The 13,960-nt window shown below is 38.4% G+C and overlaps 2 protein-coding genes across 2 annotated transcripts in view; both read right to left on the bottom strand.

The window, feature by feature from the left end:
* Positions 1-163, bottom strand: part of gpr20 (G protein-coupled receptor 20) — a 30,839-nt gene extending 30,676 nt beyond the window's left edge. The window contains exon 1 of the mRNA XM_061945707.1: positions 36-163. The gene's annotated coding sequence lies outside the window, so the exon portion shown is untranslated. The remainder of the gene's footprint in view (positions 1-35) is intronic.
* Positions 164-8,257: 8,094 nt separating this feature from the next.
* Positions 8,258-13,960, bottom strand: part of dgat1b (diacylglycerol O-acyltransferase 1b) — a 57,051-nt gene continuing 51,348 nt past the window's right edge. The window contains exons 16-17 of the mRNA XM_061954776.1: positions 13,883-13,945; positions 8,258-11,448 (exon numbers count right to left, since the gene is read on the bottom strand). Coding sequence (XP_061810760.1) covers positions 11,299-11,448; positions 13,883-13,945 — 213 coding nt within the window. The 3' untranslated portion in view covers positions 8,258-11,298. The remainder of the gene's footprint in view (positions 11,449-13,882; positions 13,946-13,960) is intronic.

Raw genomic sequence — 13,960 nt, forward strand, 5'->3', positions numbered from 1 at the left:
GGTAATGTAGATAGATGGATATACTTTTAGCTTACCTTAAAGGAAAAGCAGTCCAGTTAAAGTTCTTTGGTTGGACTCCCTCTAGATCCAGGTGTGTGTTTGGTGTCCAGGAATGTGACATTAGATGTTTTCCCAGCAGGACTTTGCATCTTCAACGTCTCTACCTTTCCCTGTAGACAAAATGTCAAATGTCATCAGCGTGCGTCCATGTAGGTTCTTGTGAAATGTCCCATAGTGTGTCTTCTCTTCTCCTATTAACATCCCTCCTAACCTCCCATGTCCTACGGCCCTCCCTCTTATTTTGGTCTTCAGACAGGAAGTCTGAGTATCTGTTTACATTTTATATCAGACATGTGAACTCTCCACTACATGTACAAAATCAAAAGTAAATATAATACAGTAGGATTGAAAACCTTTGTTCGGGATAAATGGGTAACAGTAAAGAAATTTAAATATAATTTCAGCTGGAAAATATATATATATATTGCAGTATAATATAGGCTACTAGTTTTTAGGTTATTTAAAAAATAAATACATTACAAAACATTTTTAAATATCTGCCTAGTGTTGTCCCGATACCGATACTTTTCGGTACTTTTCTAATTAAAGGGGACCACAAAAAATGTCATTTTTGACTTTATTTTAACAAAAAATCTTTGGGTACATCAAACATATGTTTCTTTTTGCAAGTTTGTCCTTAAATAAAATAGTGAAAATACAAGACAACTTGTCTTTTAGTAGTAAGTAAGCAAACAAAGGCTCCTAATTTAGTCTGCTGATGTATGCAGTTACTGGTGAAGTTAAATGGAAAATAACTTTATAGTATAATCACTGGATACATATAACAATTTAATTATTTATTTTTCAATTATTTTTCTTTCCATAATGGCAGGTGAGGCGGGGCCTCACCTGCCTCCCCTGACTGCATGTCACTGATGCAGTAACATATTGTGTCATTTTTCCATTCTATTATTTTGTCAACATTATGAAGGACAAGTGGTAGAAAATTGATTATTAATCTACTTGTTCATTTACTGTTAATATCTGCTTACTTTCTCTTTTTTAACATGTTCTATCTACACTTCTGTTCAAATGTAACAATCACTTATTCTTCTGTTGTTTGATACTTTACATTAGTTTTGGATGATACCACAAATTTGGGTATCGATCCGATATCAAGATGATCATACATTGGTCATATTCAAAGTCCTCATGTTTATAAACATAATATAAAAATAAAAAAATGAAAGAAGATGTTGTGATGCCAAAAAATATTGACGTAATCATAGTAGTATCGACTAGATACGCTACTGTACTTGGTATCATTACAGTGGATGTTAGGTGTAGATCCACCAATGGCGTTCGGACCGGTATTTTTCAGAGGCGGTAGAGCATAAAAGAGTGAGAGCAGATCAACTGGTCTAACAAATGTGTCTATTTAAAGGCTAGGGTGTATAAATGAGTTTTAAGATGGGACTTAAATGCTTATACTGAGGTAGCATCTCTAACTGTTACCGGGAGGGTATTCCAGAGTACTGGAGTCCAAATAGAAAACGCTCTATAGCCCGCAGACTTTTTTTGGGCTCTAGGAATCACTAATACCCTGGAATTTTTGGAAAGTAGGTTTCTGGCCGGGACATATGGTACAATACAATCAGCAAGATAGGATGGAGCTAGACCGTTTAAGGTAAGTAGTAAAACCTTAAAGTCACATCTTAAGTGCACAGGAAGCCAGTGCAGGTGAGCCAGTATAGGCCTAATATGATCAATCTTCTTGTCAAAAGTCTTGCAGCCGCATTTTGTACCAACTTTAACGTCATACATAAGGAGACCTGAAAATAATACGTTACAGTAATCAAGACGAGACATTACGATCGCACTAATACTGATCTCAGCGTCGGTGGTGGAGAACATAAACTCAGACAGGACTTTAAATCATATTGTTAAAAGGTTTTGAGCAAATAAAGGACATCCTGTATAATAAAATATTTAAAAATGTACCTTTATGACATGCAAAATTAGATCAATCATAATTCATCTGACTTTCAGATGTATCAAGATCAGTGCTGTCAAATGATACACTATTTTAATTAGATTAATTAACATATGACCTTTCGTATTTAGATTAGGTTTGTCAAATTGAATTAATTAACTCATGCAATTAATTACGAAAATATAGCATTAATCATGTATAAACACGGACTAACCATGCAATTTTTTTTAGTCCGCACATGCCCATTTACCTTAAGTGTGGCGGTTACCTGAAAGGTGTGTTTTGTTGTACTGTAAGTTGAGTGATCAGAACAATGCATAGTTCAAAATAAACCCGACAAGACTTTTTACACTATATTGTTAGCTAGTTTTGAGCAAATGAATGAATGACTTATATTGAAGTAAAACATTTTAAAAATATTTGTCCATGACAGGGGTGTCAAACGTACGAACAGGTTTCATCCGGCCCGCGGGATGAGTTTGCTAAGTAAAAAATTAGCCAAATTTTTTTAATGAAAGAAACCGCTGTTCTACATGTGTCCACTAGATGTCGCAATAGCAATTATTTGTAGATGATGCTACATATGTAAAAAACACATGATCTTAGTGCACCAGTCGAGGAAAATGAGCAAACTACATACCGTATTTTTCGGACTATAAGTCGCAGTTTTTTTCATACTTTGGCTGGGCTCCAGTGCGATTTATGTTTTTGTTCTTCTTTATTATGCATTTTCGGCAGGTGCGACTTAACTCCGGTGCAACTTATACTTCGAAAAATACGGTAAATAACATCCTGTAATGTGATTTTGATATTATTTTTTTTATCTTGTTAGATTAAAAAAATGAACACCATTGAGTTGACTGATGAACATTATCACATAATTTATCCAGAAAGTATAAATAATGACAAATGAAGATAAAATACTATTAACCGCAACATGTAAGTGTAAAAAACCCCCACAACATTATGATTTGTTCATTTTCAGAATGTGCGTGTTCTATTTTTAAACAAAGAAAACAATCTGAAGTTTTCTTTATTTTTAAGTTATCGTGCCGTGATTTTACCAGTCCGGCCCACTTGGGAGTAAGATTCTAAATCTAAAATGAGTTTGACACCCCTGGTCCATGACATTCTGACAATACAATTGCATGTGTGTCCAACATGGATATTTGTCTATTTAAAAAAGTTCAACTTGACCGTTGTTTGAAGACTTACTTCATTGATTACCGTTATTTAAAACATTTCATCACACCTCTTCCCTTGTTAGCTAACAACCTCTAAGACAGTGCTTTTCAACCTTTTTTGAGCCAAGGCACATTTTTTGCGTTGAAAAAATCCAGAGGCACACCACCAGCAGAAATCGTTAAAAATCAAAACTCAGTTGACAGTAAAAAGTCGTAATTGTCGGATATGAATTTAAACCATAACCAACCATGCATCAGTATAGCACTTGTCTCAAAGTAGGTGTACTGTCACCACCTGTCACATCCCGCCGTGACTTATTTTGAGTTTTTCGGTGTTTTCCTGTGTGTAGTGTTTTAGTTCTTGTCTTGCGCTCCTATTTTGGTGTTGATTGTCATGTCATGCACGGATGTACTTTGTGGACGCCATCTGCTCCACACGCAGTTTGTTTTTGCTGTCGTCCATCATTCTGTTTTTGTTTACTTTGTAGCCAGTTTAGTTTTAGTTTTGTTCTGCATAGCCTTCCCTAAGCTTCAATGCCTTTTCTTAGGGGCACTCTCTGGACAGCACCGACACTCAACAACAACACATAATTTGCTGACTATAATTACCGTATTTTTCAGAGTATAAATCGCTCCGGAGTATAAGTCGCACCGGCTGAAAATGCATAATAAAGAAGGAAAAAAACCTTTATAAGTCGCATTTTTTGGGGAAATTTATTTGATAAGACCCAACAACAAGAATAGACATTTGAAAGGCAATTTAAAATAAATAAAGAATAGTGAACAACAGGCTGAATAAGTGTACGTTATATGAGGCATAAATAACCAACTGAGAACGTGCCTGGTTGGTTAACGTAACATATTATGGTAAGAGTCATTCAAAAAAATATAACATATAGAACATGCTATACGTTTACTAAACAATCTGTCACTCCTAACCGCTAAATCCCATGAAATCTTATACGTCTAGTCTCTTACGTGAATGAGATAAATAATGTTATTTGATATTTTACGGTAATGTGTTCATAATTTCACACATAAGTCGCTCCTGAGTATAAGTCGCACCCCCGGCCAAACTATGAAAAAAACTGCGACTTATAGTCCGAAAAATACGGTAGGTGATAGGTGAAATTAGATAATCTCCCACGGCACACCAGACTGTGTCTCACGGCACACTAGTGTGGTTGAAAAACACTGCTCTAAGAGACCGTGTATATGTAAGTGACAGGAAGTAAAGTTCTAATTTGTCATTGTGCCCATTGGGTTGAGTTTTTTCTTGCCCTGATGTGGGATCCGAGCCGAGGATGTCGTTGTGGCTTGTGCAGCCCTTTGAGACATTTGTGATTAAGGGCTATATAAATAAACTTTGATTGATGATGGTTTGGTTAAAGAGAAATTCCTTTTTTTCGGGAAACGTCTTGAAAAAGAGGTTGTCTTACATCCAGGGTTGCCTTATATTTGGGTCAATGACTGCAAAGTACTGACATGCTTGAATAAAGCGTGGACAGTCTTTTTATAACCTGTCCCCAGGCCTCCTGCACCCATCTGACATAATGAGACAGGTTTGTGTCTCCTGGCTTCCTGTCCAGAGGATCACCGTCACTCACGACTTGGCAGGGTTCCTGAAACTTCCGCAATAACGGATGTCTGGAGAAGAGGCCGTGGATCAACTTGTTACTGGTAGAAAGGGAAGACGCAGGACGTGAGGACAGAAAAGAGAAGTGAAGGGCGAGGTGTCCAAAAGAAGTTAGACGGTGTCTTTTGTGTGTATGAACATAAAAGTGAGGGATGGATGAGTGTGTGACGGATGTGTGTGTGGGAGAGTGAGGGTCAACAATGACGTTCCGATGTGTGAGTCAAACAAGGAGAAGCGGATGGCTGCGTCTATGTCAGGAATTAGTCGATGATGGACGATGAAGCCTCTGCACCTTTTCCTTCACTGCCTCTGTTCTCATGGAGCATGACGTGATGCATTTTTCAGGGATAGATCAAGGTGTCTGTCCTTCACTCCTCTCCCTTTTTTTTTGTCAGTTTAATGAAATGATCCAATGTTAAGGGATGGATGGCATGCGGCACACTATTGCATATTCAGTGGAACCTCGACTCACAGCACAGATCCCTCTTTTTGAGAACTTTTCCAGTAACAAAATTCAAATATGCATCCGTGTGCATTGCTGTCAAAGTGTACCAAATTGTCGGAATACCTCGTCAGACTTCTTCTGTCCAGGTGAGATGCATGATTTATGATCTAGAATAATCTCCAGAGAAGAAGGAAGCAAGGAAGCAGCAGACCACTCGATGATGTAAACATAGGGACATACGGTAATGATCAGGGCGCCGCTATGAATAGTTTGTCTGCGTTAGCGCTTATATTAACAATATTACTACTACTTAGTTAATATTAAAGTCTTGAAATGTAAATGGAGCATTTTTGGCATTTTTGAATGGCTATTTATGGGTGAAATAGAGGACCTCCCGTTGGCTATGCTGTAAGCTGACCTTTATTTACGTTTATTTAAAAGTTCAAATGCATTAAAAAAATAAAATCCATCTGTCACGTCTTTCATATTCTTTGTTACCGAAAAATACCCCCCCAAAAAGTGCAGCCCCCCTCTAAGGACTTTTGTGATTTCTGATCGTTTGTGAGGACATCATAGGGACTCGTTTGTTGGCACCGTTCAGCTCGATTTAGCTGGATAATAAAAATAAAGTTGATCCATCACCCTCTTGTTATGTTTGTTTGGTATACAGTACTGTACGCATTTAATATTGTGTTCAAAGTGTACAAACCTTCACTAAAATATGGACTTTTGTCGTCACTAGAACCCATTAATCATATTTACATTGTTTCTTATGGATAAATTAGTTTCACAATACGACTTTTGCGATTTACAAACCCTGTTCAACAACCGATTAAGGTCATACATCAAGGTTCTACTGTTGTCCTCTACAAACTGTCACAACTCTAATTGAAAACTATACAATAAGACAAACTAAAACAATAAATAAAAGCACTCACCCTTTGATGAAGTGCAGAGGTAGTCTTGCTCAAGGGGAGAGGAAAGCTTTCAGGAGGCACATTGCTTCACATGTAGATTAGACACAGTTAAACATCACGGTGTACATTCCATTTTCTTTTATTTTTATTACTGATGTAACATGTTTTACTGAGTAACCACTAACCAGGAAATAAATGTATGAACTGTTTGTACTACCTATATGTGGCAATAAGTTCAATTTATGGTCTATAGTACTTATTTGATTTATTAGTTTGCCATGACTGGTACGCCATTTTCCAGCACTTGCTGAATTAAGACATAAGGTATTTCCATTAAATGTTTTTATATTCCATATTATATATATTTAAATTGGGCTCGTGGGGTGCTGGTAAGGCTGGGGCGGTCTTCCCATCCGGCTGCAGGGAGTCTCTGGGCCCCTCGGGGCAGGGCGTCCCGTCTTTCTGCCCGCATGAGGTGTGGCCTCTCGCTGGCTTGGGGGGCTGGCTGTCCCCTGCTTCTCCCGTGCCTTGTCCTCTGCTGGGCGCATCTAAGGCTTGTTGCTGGCCCTGCTGGGTTCCTACTGCCTGGCTGCGTGAGGCCGGTGGTCCCTTGCTCCCTGGGCACCGTAACTGCTGTTTTGGGTTGGGCTGTCTGGTTGGCTGGGGCCGTACTTTAGCTCCCGCACACACTGGGATGTTTAGTTGCATTTGAAACAATTGTATTTTTGAAAATAAAGATAATTATTGTTAGAATGCTCCATTTGTAGTGCAATAATGTTCATTGTCATTTCTGTGTTCCTAATATCTACTTCACTAACTGCTTCTATGCCATCACTTTTTGTATCGTATATGTACATATCCTATTTGGTGATGCTGTTCTGTTTTGATTGATTGATTGAAACTTTTATTAATAGATTGTAAAGGAAGAGAATATATGAAAATGTACAGTTTACACAGTACAGTACATATTCCGTACAATTGACCACTAAATGGTAACACCCGAATAAGTTTTTCAACTTGTTTAAGTACCATCAATTCATGGTAAACCATGTTGTTGTGGATGTTATTGCTTCTCTGCCTTATCCCCCTCTTGTCCCCTCAATTTCCCCCTCTGTCTTCCTTTTTCTCTTTCTAACCCCTCCTGCTCCGGTCCAGCTGCTCCAAACATTAATATAAATCAATTTAATAACGTCAAAAACAAATAAGATATCAACACTTCTCTTTTGTAAAGTAAATCTGTACAGCAAATATGGGCATCTACATCGACAATATGATTTGCCTGAGTAGCTAGACAAGACAGAAATAAATAAATAGAAAATAAAGAGGTGTGAGAGTGTGTGTGTGTGTGTGTATAAAAACAATATGTAGTCTGTGTTGCAATTTGTGAGTATAACAAGGCTGAAGTTAGTTTCCGATTTTGAATGGTGGGCGACACCAGACTGATATTTTTTGTCATTATCATTAAATAATTGTGTCACAATTGTAGTGCAAAATACCACTAAAAACACAAATTAGAAGACAGACATGCAAATCTGATTGCACGCACGGTAAGCATTTGCAAATGATTTTGTAACAATAATACTTTCACAGGTTTCCCTCATTATAAATTACATTTGTATACTAACTGTCTATGGATGGATAATTTCAATATATTTTGTAATATAATTGTGTTGACCTATTTAAATTGTTTTGCAGATGTATCCCAAACTACTGCAAGTAGTAATTTATAATGGGGGTTGAATCATCTTGAGCTTATTACAGCTCATTACAATTCTGGTGGCAACAAGGTTTTTTAAGGAGTTATTTTGATGTGCCCTGTATATTTTGGTGTAATTTCCACAGATCTTTGTTTAACCAAATGTCACACCCATATGTCTATAGACACACTCGGTGATGTGCTGAAGACCCACTGTTTAATTTGCTATCAGCGCGATGAAAAGCAGACCTGACCTGACGCTGCATGGTTTAAGTGTCATATGCGGCTCGTGTTTGGAGCCTAGCCATGTCCCACATTGCTAACATTAGTCTAATAAGTTCTGGGTTCCATCTGACATCTTACGGTATGTATGCAAATAAATACACTTGTTCGCTGTAAAAAGTCTCATTTATTGTATAAAACAATTGACAAGGCCACTAAAGCAATCACCAGTTTACATGAGTTTCTTGAAAGAAATATGACAAAAATATAAACAGATGGATGGAAAAAGTGTACCTTAAAATGTCTAACCAGCATACATTGTTTAATTTTAGTGCTCATTTCACAGTAAAACCGGACAGAGTAAAGCCCTTTAACACAAGTACAGTATTATATCACCAAGGCACTTCAAACAGTCAACATTGTACAAATCCTGTTTCCATATGAGTTGGGAAATTGTGTTAGATGTAAATATAAACGGAATACAATGATTTGCAAATCCTTTTCAACCCATATTCAATTGAATGCACTACAAAGACAAGATATTTGATGTTCAAACTCATAAACAATTTTTTTTTTGCAAATAAAAATTAACTTAGAATTTCATGGCTGCAACACCTGCCAAAGTAGTTGGGAAAGGGCATGTTCACCACTGTGTTACATTACCTTTTCTTTTAACAACACTCAATAAACGATTGGGAACTGAGGAAACTAATTGTTGAAGCTTTAAAAGTGGAATTATTTCCCATTCTTGTTTTATGTAGAGCTTCAGTCGTTCAACAGTCCGGGGTCTACACTGTCGTATTTTACGCTTCATAATGCACCACACATTTTCGATGGGAGACAGGTCTGGACTGCAGGCGGGACAGGAAAGTACCCGCACTCTTTTTTTTACGAAGCCACGTTGTTGTAACACGTGCTGAATGTGGCTTGGCATTGTCTTGCTAAAATAAGCAGGGGCGTCCATGAAAAAGACGGCGCTTAGATGGCAGCATATGTTGTTTCAAAACCTGTATGTACCTTTCAGCATTAATGGTGCCTTCACTGATGTGTAAGTTACCCATGTCTTGGGCACTAATGCACCCCCATACCATCACAGATGCTGGCTTTTGAACTTTGCGTCGATAACAGTCTGGATGGTTCGCTTCCCCTTTGGTCCGGATGACACTATGTCGAATATTTCCAAAAACAATTTGAAATGTGAACTCGTCAGACCACAGAACACTTTTCCACTTTGCATCAGTCCATCTTAGATGATCTCGGGCCCAGAGAAGCCGGCGGCGTTTCTGGATGTTGTTAATAAATGGCTTTCGCTTTGCATAGTAGAGCTTTAACTTGCACTTACAGATGTAGCGACAAACTGTATTTAGTGACAGTGGTTTTCTGAAGTGTTCCTGAGCCCATGTGGTGATATCCTTTAGAGATTGATGTCGGTTTTTGATACAGTACTGTCTGAGGGATCGAAGGTCACTGTCGTTCAATGTTGGTTTCCGGCCATGCCGCTTACGTGGAGTGATTTCTCCAGATTCTCTGAACCTTTTGATGATATTATGGACCGTAGATGTTGAAATCCCTAAATTTCTTGCAATTGCACTTTGAGAAACGTTGTTCTTAAACTGTTTGACTATTTGCTCACGCAGTTGTGGACAAAGGGGTGTACCTCGCCCCATCCTTTCTTGTGAAAGACTGAGCATTTCTTGGGAAGCTGTTTTTATACCCAATCATGGCACCCACCTGTTCCCAATTAGCCTGCACACTTGTGGGATGTTCCAAATAAGTGTTTGATGAGCATTCTTCAACTTTATCAGTATTTATTGCCACCTTTCCCAACTTCTTTGTCACGTGTTGCTGGCATCAAATTCTAAAGTTAATGATTTGCAAAAAAAAAAAGTTTATCAGTTTGAACATCAAATATCTTGTCTTTGTAGCATATTCAACTGAATATGGGTTGAAAATGATTTGCAAATCATTGTATTCTGTTTATATTTACATCTAACACAATTTCCCAACTCATATGGAAACGAGGTTTGTACATAAAAAAAACCCAAACATCATTCCCCTTAGTACCCCAACAAAAAAGCCTAAAAACATGTCCTCATAAGAATTGTTTAACTTGTACCAGAAAAATAGAGCAACACAATTTAAGGTATTATTATGGAAAAAGAACATGTTTTCACAGCAGCATAATGGCCATTGTTTTAGGTGTGTTGTTTCTCTTTCTATGTTGTCTTACTAAATTGTTTCGAAACCAAACTGCAGAAAGACACTGATGAAAAGTTGCTGCTTGCATGCATGTACAATAAAAGCCTCTACCGTAGGGTAAGTTAGACATTACTTTTTGTTGAAGAAATGTTCCACCCTTGCACAGTGCACACATGAGGACAGCAATGTTCATGTACAGCAGGGGTGTCAAACTCATTTTAGCTCGGGGGCTGCATGGAGGGAAATCTGTGCACGCTATTAAAATCATGGCACTAAAACTAAAAAATATAGACAACTTCAGATTGTTTTCTTTGTTTTACTTTGGCCAAAAATAGAACAAACACATTCTGAAAATATTACAATAAAAATATAGAAAAACATACCGGAAGCAGTAAAGTTTAGGTCCATGAAGGAAAGAAGAAAGTGAATGAATGTTTATAACTGAATACATTTACATATGCATAAAAATGTTTTCTTTTGTATAATTTTTTTAAATGAATTAAGTAACGTGTATGACAACCTTTTTCCAAAACACAATATAGAATGTGAGATATAATAGGATAATGCATACATTTATCAATTGTTTTCAAAACGCTTAAAAAAAAGTGGGAACCCAAATATTTACTGTGGGACCCAATTTTTATGACTTGATGGGGCTACTGGGACCCCATTTTGAAAATTCCTAGCGCCAACACTGATGGAGTATTGGTGCGTGCAAAACAGCAGCAGGTGTTCTAATACTAATCAAATATCATCCCGGGGGCCATAGATAATTCCAGATCTGGCCTGCGGGCCTTGATTTTGACACCCCTGATGTACATGATCAGATATGGGAAAGGATGTGTCATTCTTAACATTTTTAAATACTTCATAATGAAAGGGACAAGCGGTAGAAAATGGATGGATGGATGTAAAAAAAATAATTCTCGAATGGATGACCCAAATGAGAAGCTGTCGAGATGTAATTGCAAAAAATACCTAAAACTGTCTACAAAGAGGGAAAGAATCAGTCAGCTTCTTGCCTGTGGTGAAGGACGTAGTAGTCATGGACGTACATGAGGACAGCAAATGGTTGACCAATTATGAGCGATATCCACACTGCAGCATTGCCATAGTTGCCACGCAGATAGTGACCAACAAGCCAGGCTAATGGAAGCTACAAAAAAATAAAACAACAACATTAATGCTTTTTAGGCACAGGAGGGAAGAGTCTCTGACCTGCCATGCTAATAAATAAGTATATATATATTGTGATGACATATAAATGCATTGCCGTTAAGAATAAAATATTGTTATACACCAGGGGTTGTTTTAAAAATGTGGGGCAGTAAGCCCCCCCTTAGAGATTGCATTTGGTGCTCCCGGTTACGTCCTCACTCAAACACATTATAATGGGACTGACTGAATGGCCATCTGCTTGTCGTTACAACTCCATACAGCAGATGGCCAAGATAGAGTGCAGTCCTGTGGGAAACAATGTTGTTCCTTTGATACAACTGGAGTTATCTTAATGGGGGCCTTTTATGCAAAACCAACCTTTCTTACCTATTGGTATCTGTTTTTGTGTAATTGGGATCTGCATAAGTCCTGAAAATGTGAAATCAAACCACAAATTTATAAAACAATCTTGCCTTTCTTCACACTTTCTCCTAACGAGCCATTTGGAATTTGCCCAAATTGTGACTTTTTCCCCCAGTTGTGACGTCAGTGGATATCTCCATATATTGTAGAGATTTATTCAAAGAGGTTTACACGAGTACGCCATCGTAGTTCGACGTTGTAGTCACTAGGTTCCTTCTTTTTATCTACCCACTTGATGTGGGGCAGACTGGCTCGTACATGCACATGCATTCTCCTCTGTTGCCATTTCTAATACAAAGTAGCATAAAGTTCAAACGTATATCTGTCAGTAGACTCCATGTGGAAGTGCTAAAAACTACAACAAGGACAACGGGGAGAGGACGCAGTCGAAGTGGAGGCACGTAAATAAGACCGCACACAAAATGGGACATCTTAAGAGACGGTCAGAAAGCAGCTTGAAGGTGGTCTGTAAAACATCATCTATGCATAATTTGTACCAAAGCACCACTGTTACATGTTTTAAATGTTTTTCTTCATTTTTCTCAAGTTGCTGCACCTCTCCTAAACTCTTCAGGCAATCTCTTAGGGGAGGCCCTTCCCACATTTAAAAAAACTGCTGTAGTACACAATAATAATTACATACTACAATTACTAACAATTTAGAATGTTTAAGTATGTTAACGTGTGTCCTATAAGGCAGTGTTTTTCAACCTTTTTTGAGCCAAGACACATTTTTTTCATTGAAAAAATCCTGAGGCACACCACAAGCAGAAATCATTAAAAAACGAAGCTCAGTAGCCGATATTGACAATAAAAAGTTGTTCTCGCAATTGTTGGATATGAATTCAAACCATAACCAATCATGCATCACTATAGCTCTTATCTCAAAGTAGGTGTAGGTGTACTGTCACAACCTGTTACATCATGCCGTGACTTATTTTGAGGTTTTAAGTGTTTTCCTGTGTGTAGTGTTTTAGTCCTTGTCTTGCGCTCCTATTTTGGTGTTTTTTCCGGTTTTGTTGGTGTTTTCCTGTTGCAGTTATATGTCTTCCTTGAGCGCTATTCTCCACACCTGCTTGGTTTTCGCAATCCAGACTATTTAAGTTGTGCGGACGCTTTCCTTCTTTGTGGGGACATTGTTGATTGTCATGTCATGTACGGATGTACTTTGTGGACGCCGTCTGCTCCACACACTATAAGTCTTTGCTGTCGTCCAGCATTCTGTTTTGTTTACTTTGCAGCCAGTTCAGTTTTAGTTTCGTTTTGCATAGCCATGCCTAAGCTTCAATGCCTTTTCTTAGCGGCACTCGCCTTTTATTTATTTTTGGTTTAAGCATAAAATACCTTTTTACCTGCACGCTGCTTCCCGCTGTCCTCTTCATATTGTGATCATGACACGACGTGTTACCGACACCAACAAAGCAATTGATACTGATATGGACGAGTATAACATGGTTACTCTGCCACATTATTTACGGATTATAATTACTTTTGTGCAAAAAATATTTTTAACCCATCCCATCCATCCATTTTCTACCGCTTATTCCCTTTGGGGTCGCGGGGGGCGCTGGAGCCTATCTCAGCTACAATCGGGCGGAAGGCGGGGTACACCCTGGACAAGTCGCCACCTCATCGCAGGGCCAACACAGATAGACAGACAACATTCACACTCACATCCACACACTAGGGCCAATTTAGTGTTGCCAATCAACTTATCCCCAGGTGCATGTCTTTGGAGGTGGGAGGAAGCCGGAGTACCCGGAGGGAACCCACGCAGTCACGGGGAGAACATGCAAACTCCACACAGAAAGATCCCGAGCCCGGGATTGAACCCAAGACTACTCAGGACCTTCGTATTGTGAGGCAGATGCACTAACCCCTCTGCCACCGTGAAGCCCATTGAACAGGCATTGAACAAAAGGTAGTTAATTAGGTAATTGTTATTTCTTGCTACTAATATGTTCCACAATAATGATTGTATTGCATTTTCATTTTCAGAATCTGCTTACCTGAGCCATCATGCCCATGAAGGCCCACAGTCGGAACATCCTCAGAGGGACACTCACCAGATACTACCGCACAGAAAA

The sequence above is a fragment of the Nerophis lumbriciformis genome, linkage group LG04 (assembly GCF_033978685.3).
Source record: "Nerophis lumbriciformis linkage group LG04, RoL_Nlum_v2.1, whole genome shotgun sequence".
Lineage (NCBI taxonomy): Eukaryota > Metazoa > Chordata > Actinopteri > Syngnathiformes > Syngnathidae > Nerophis > Nerophis lumbriciformis.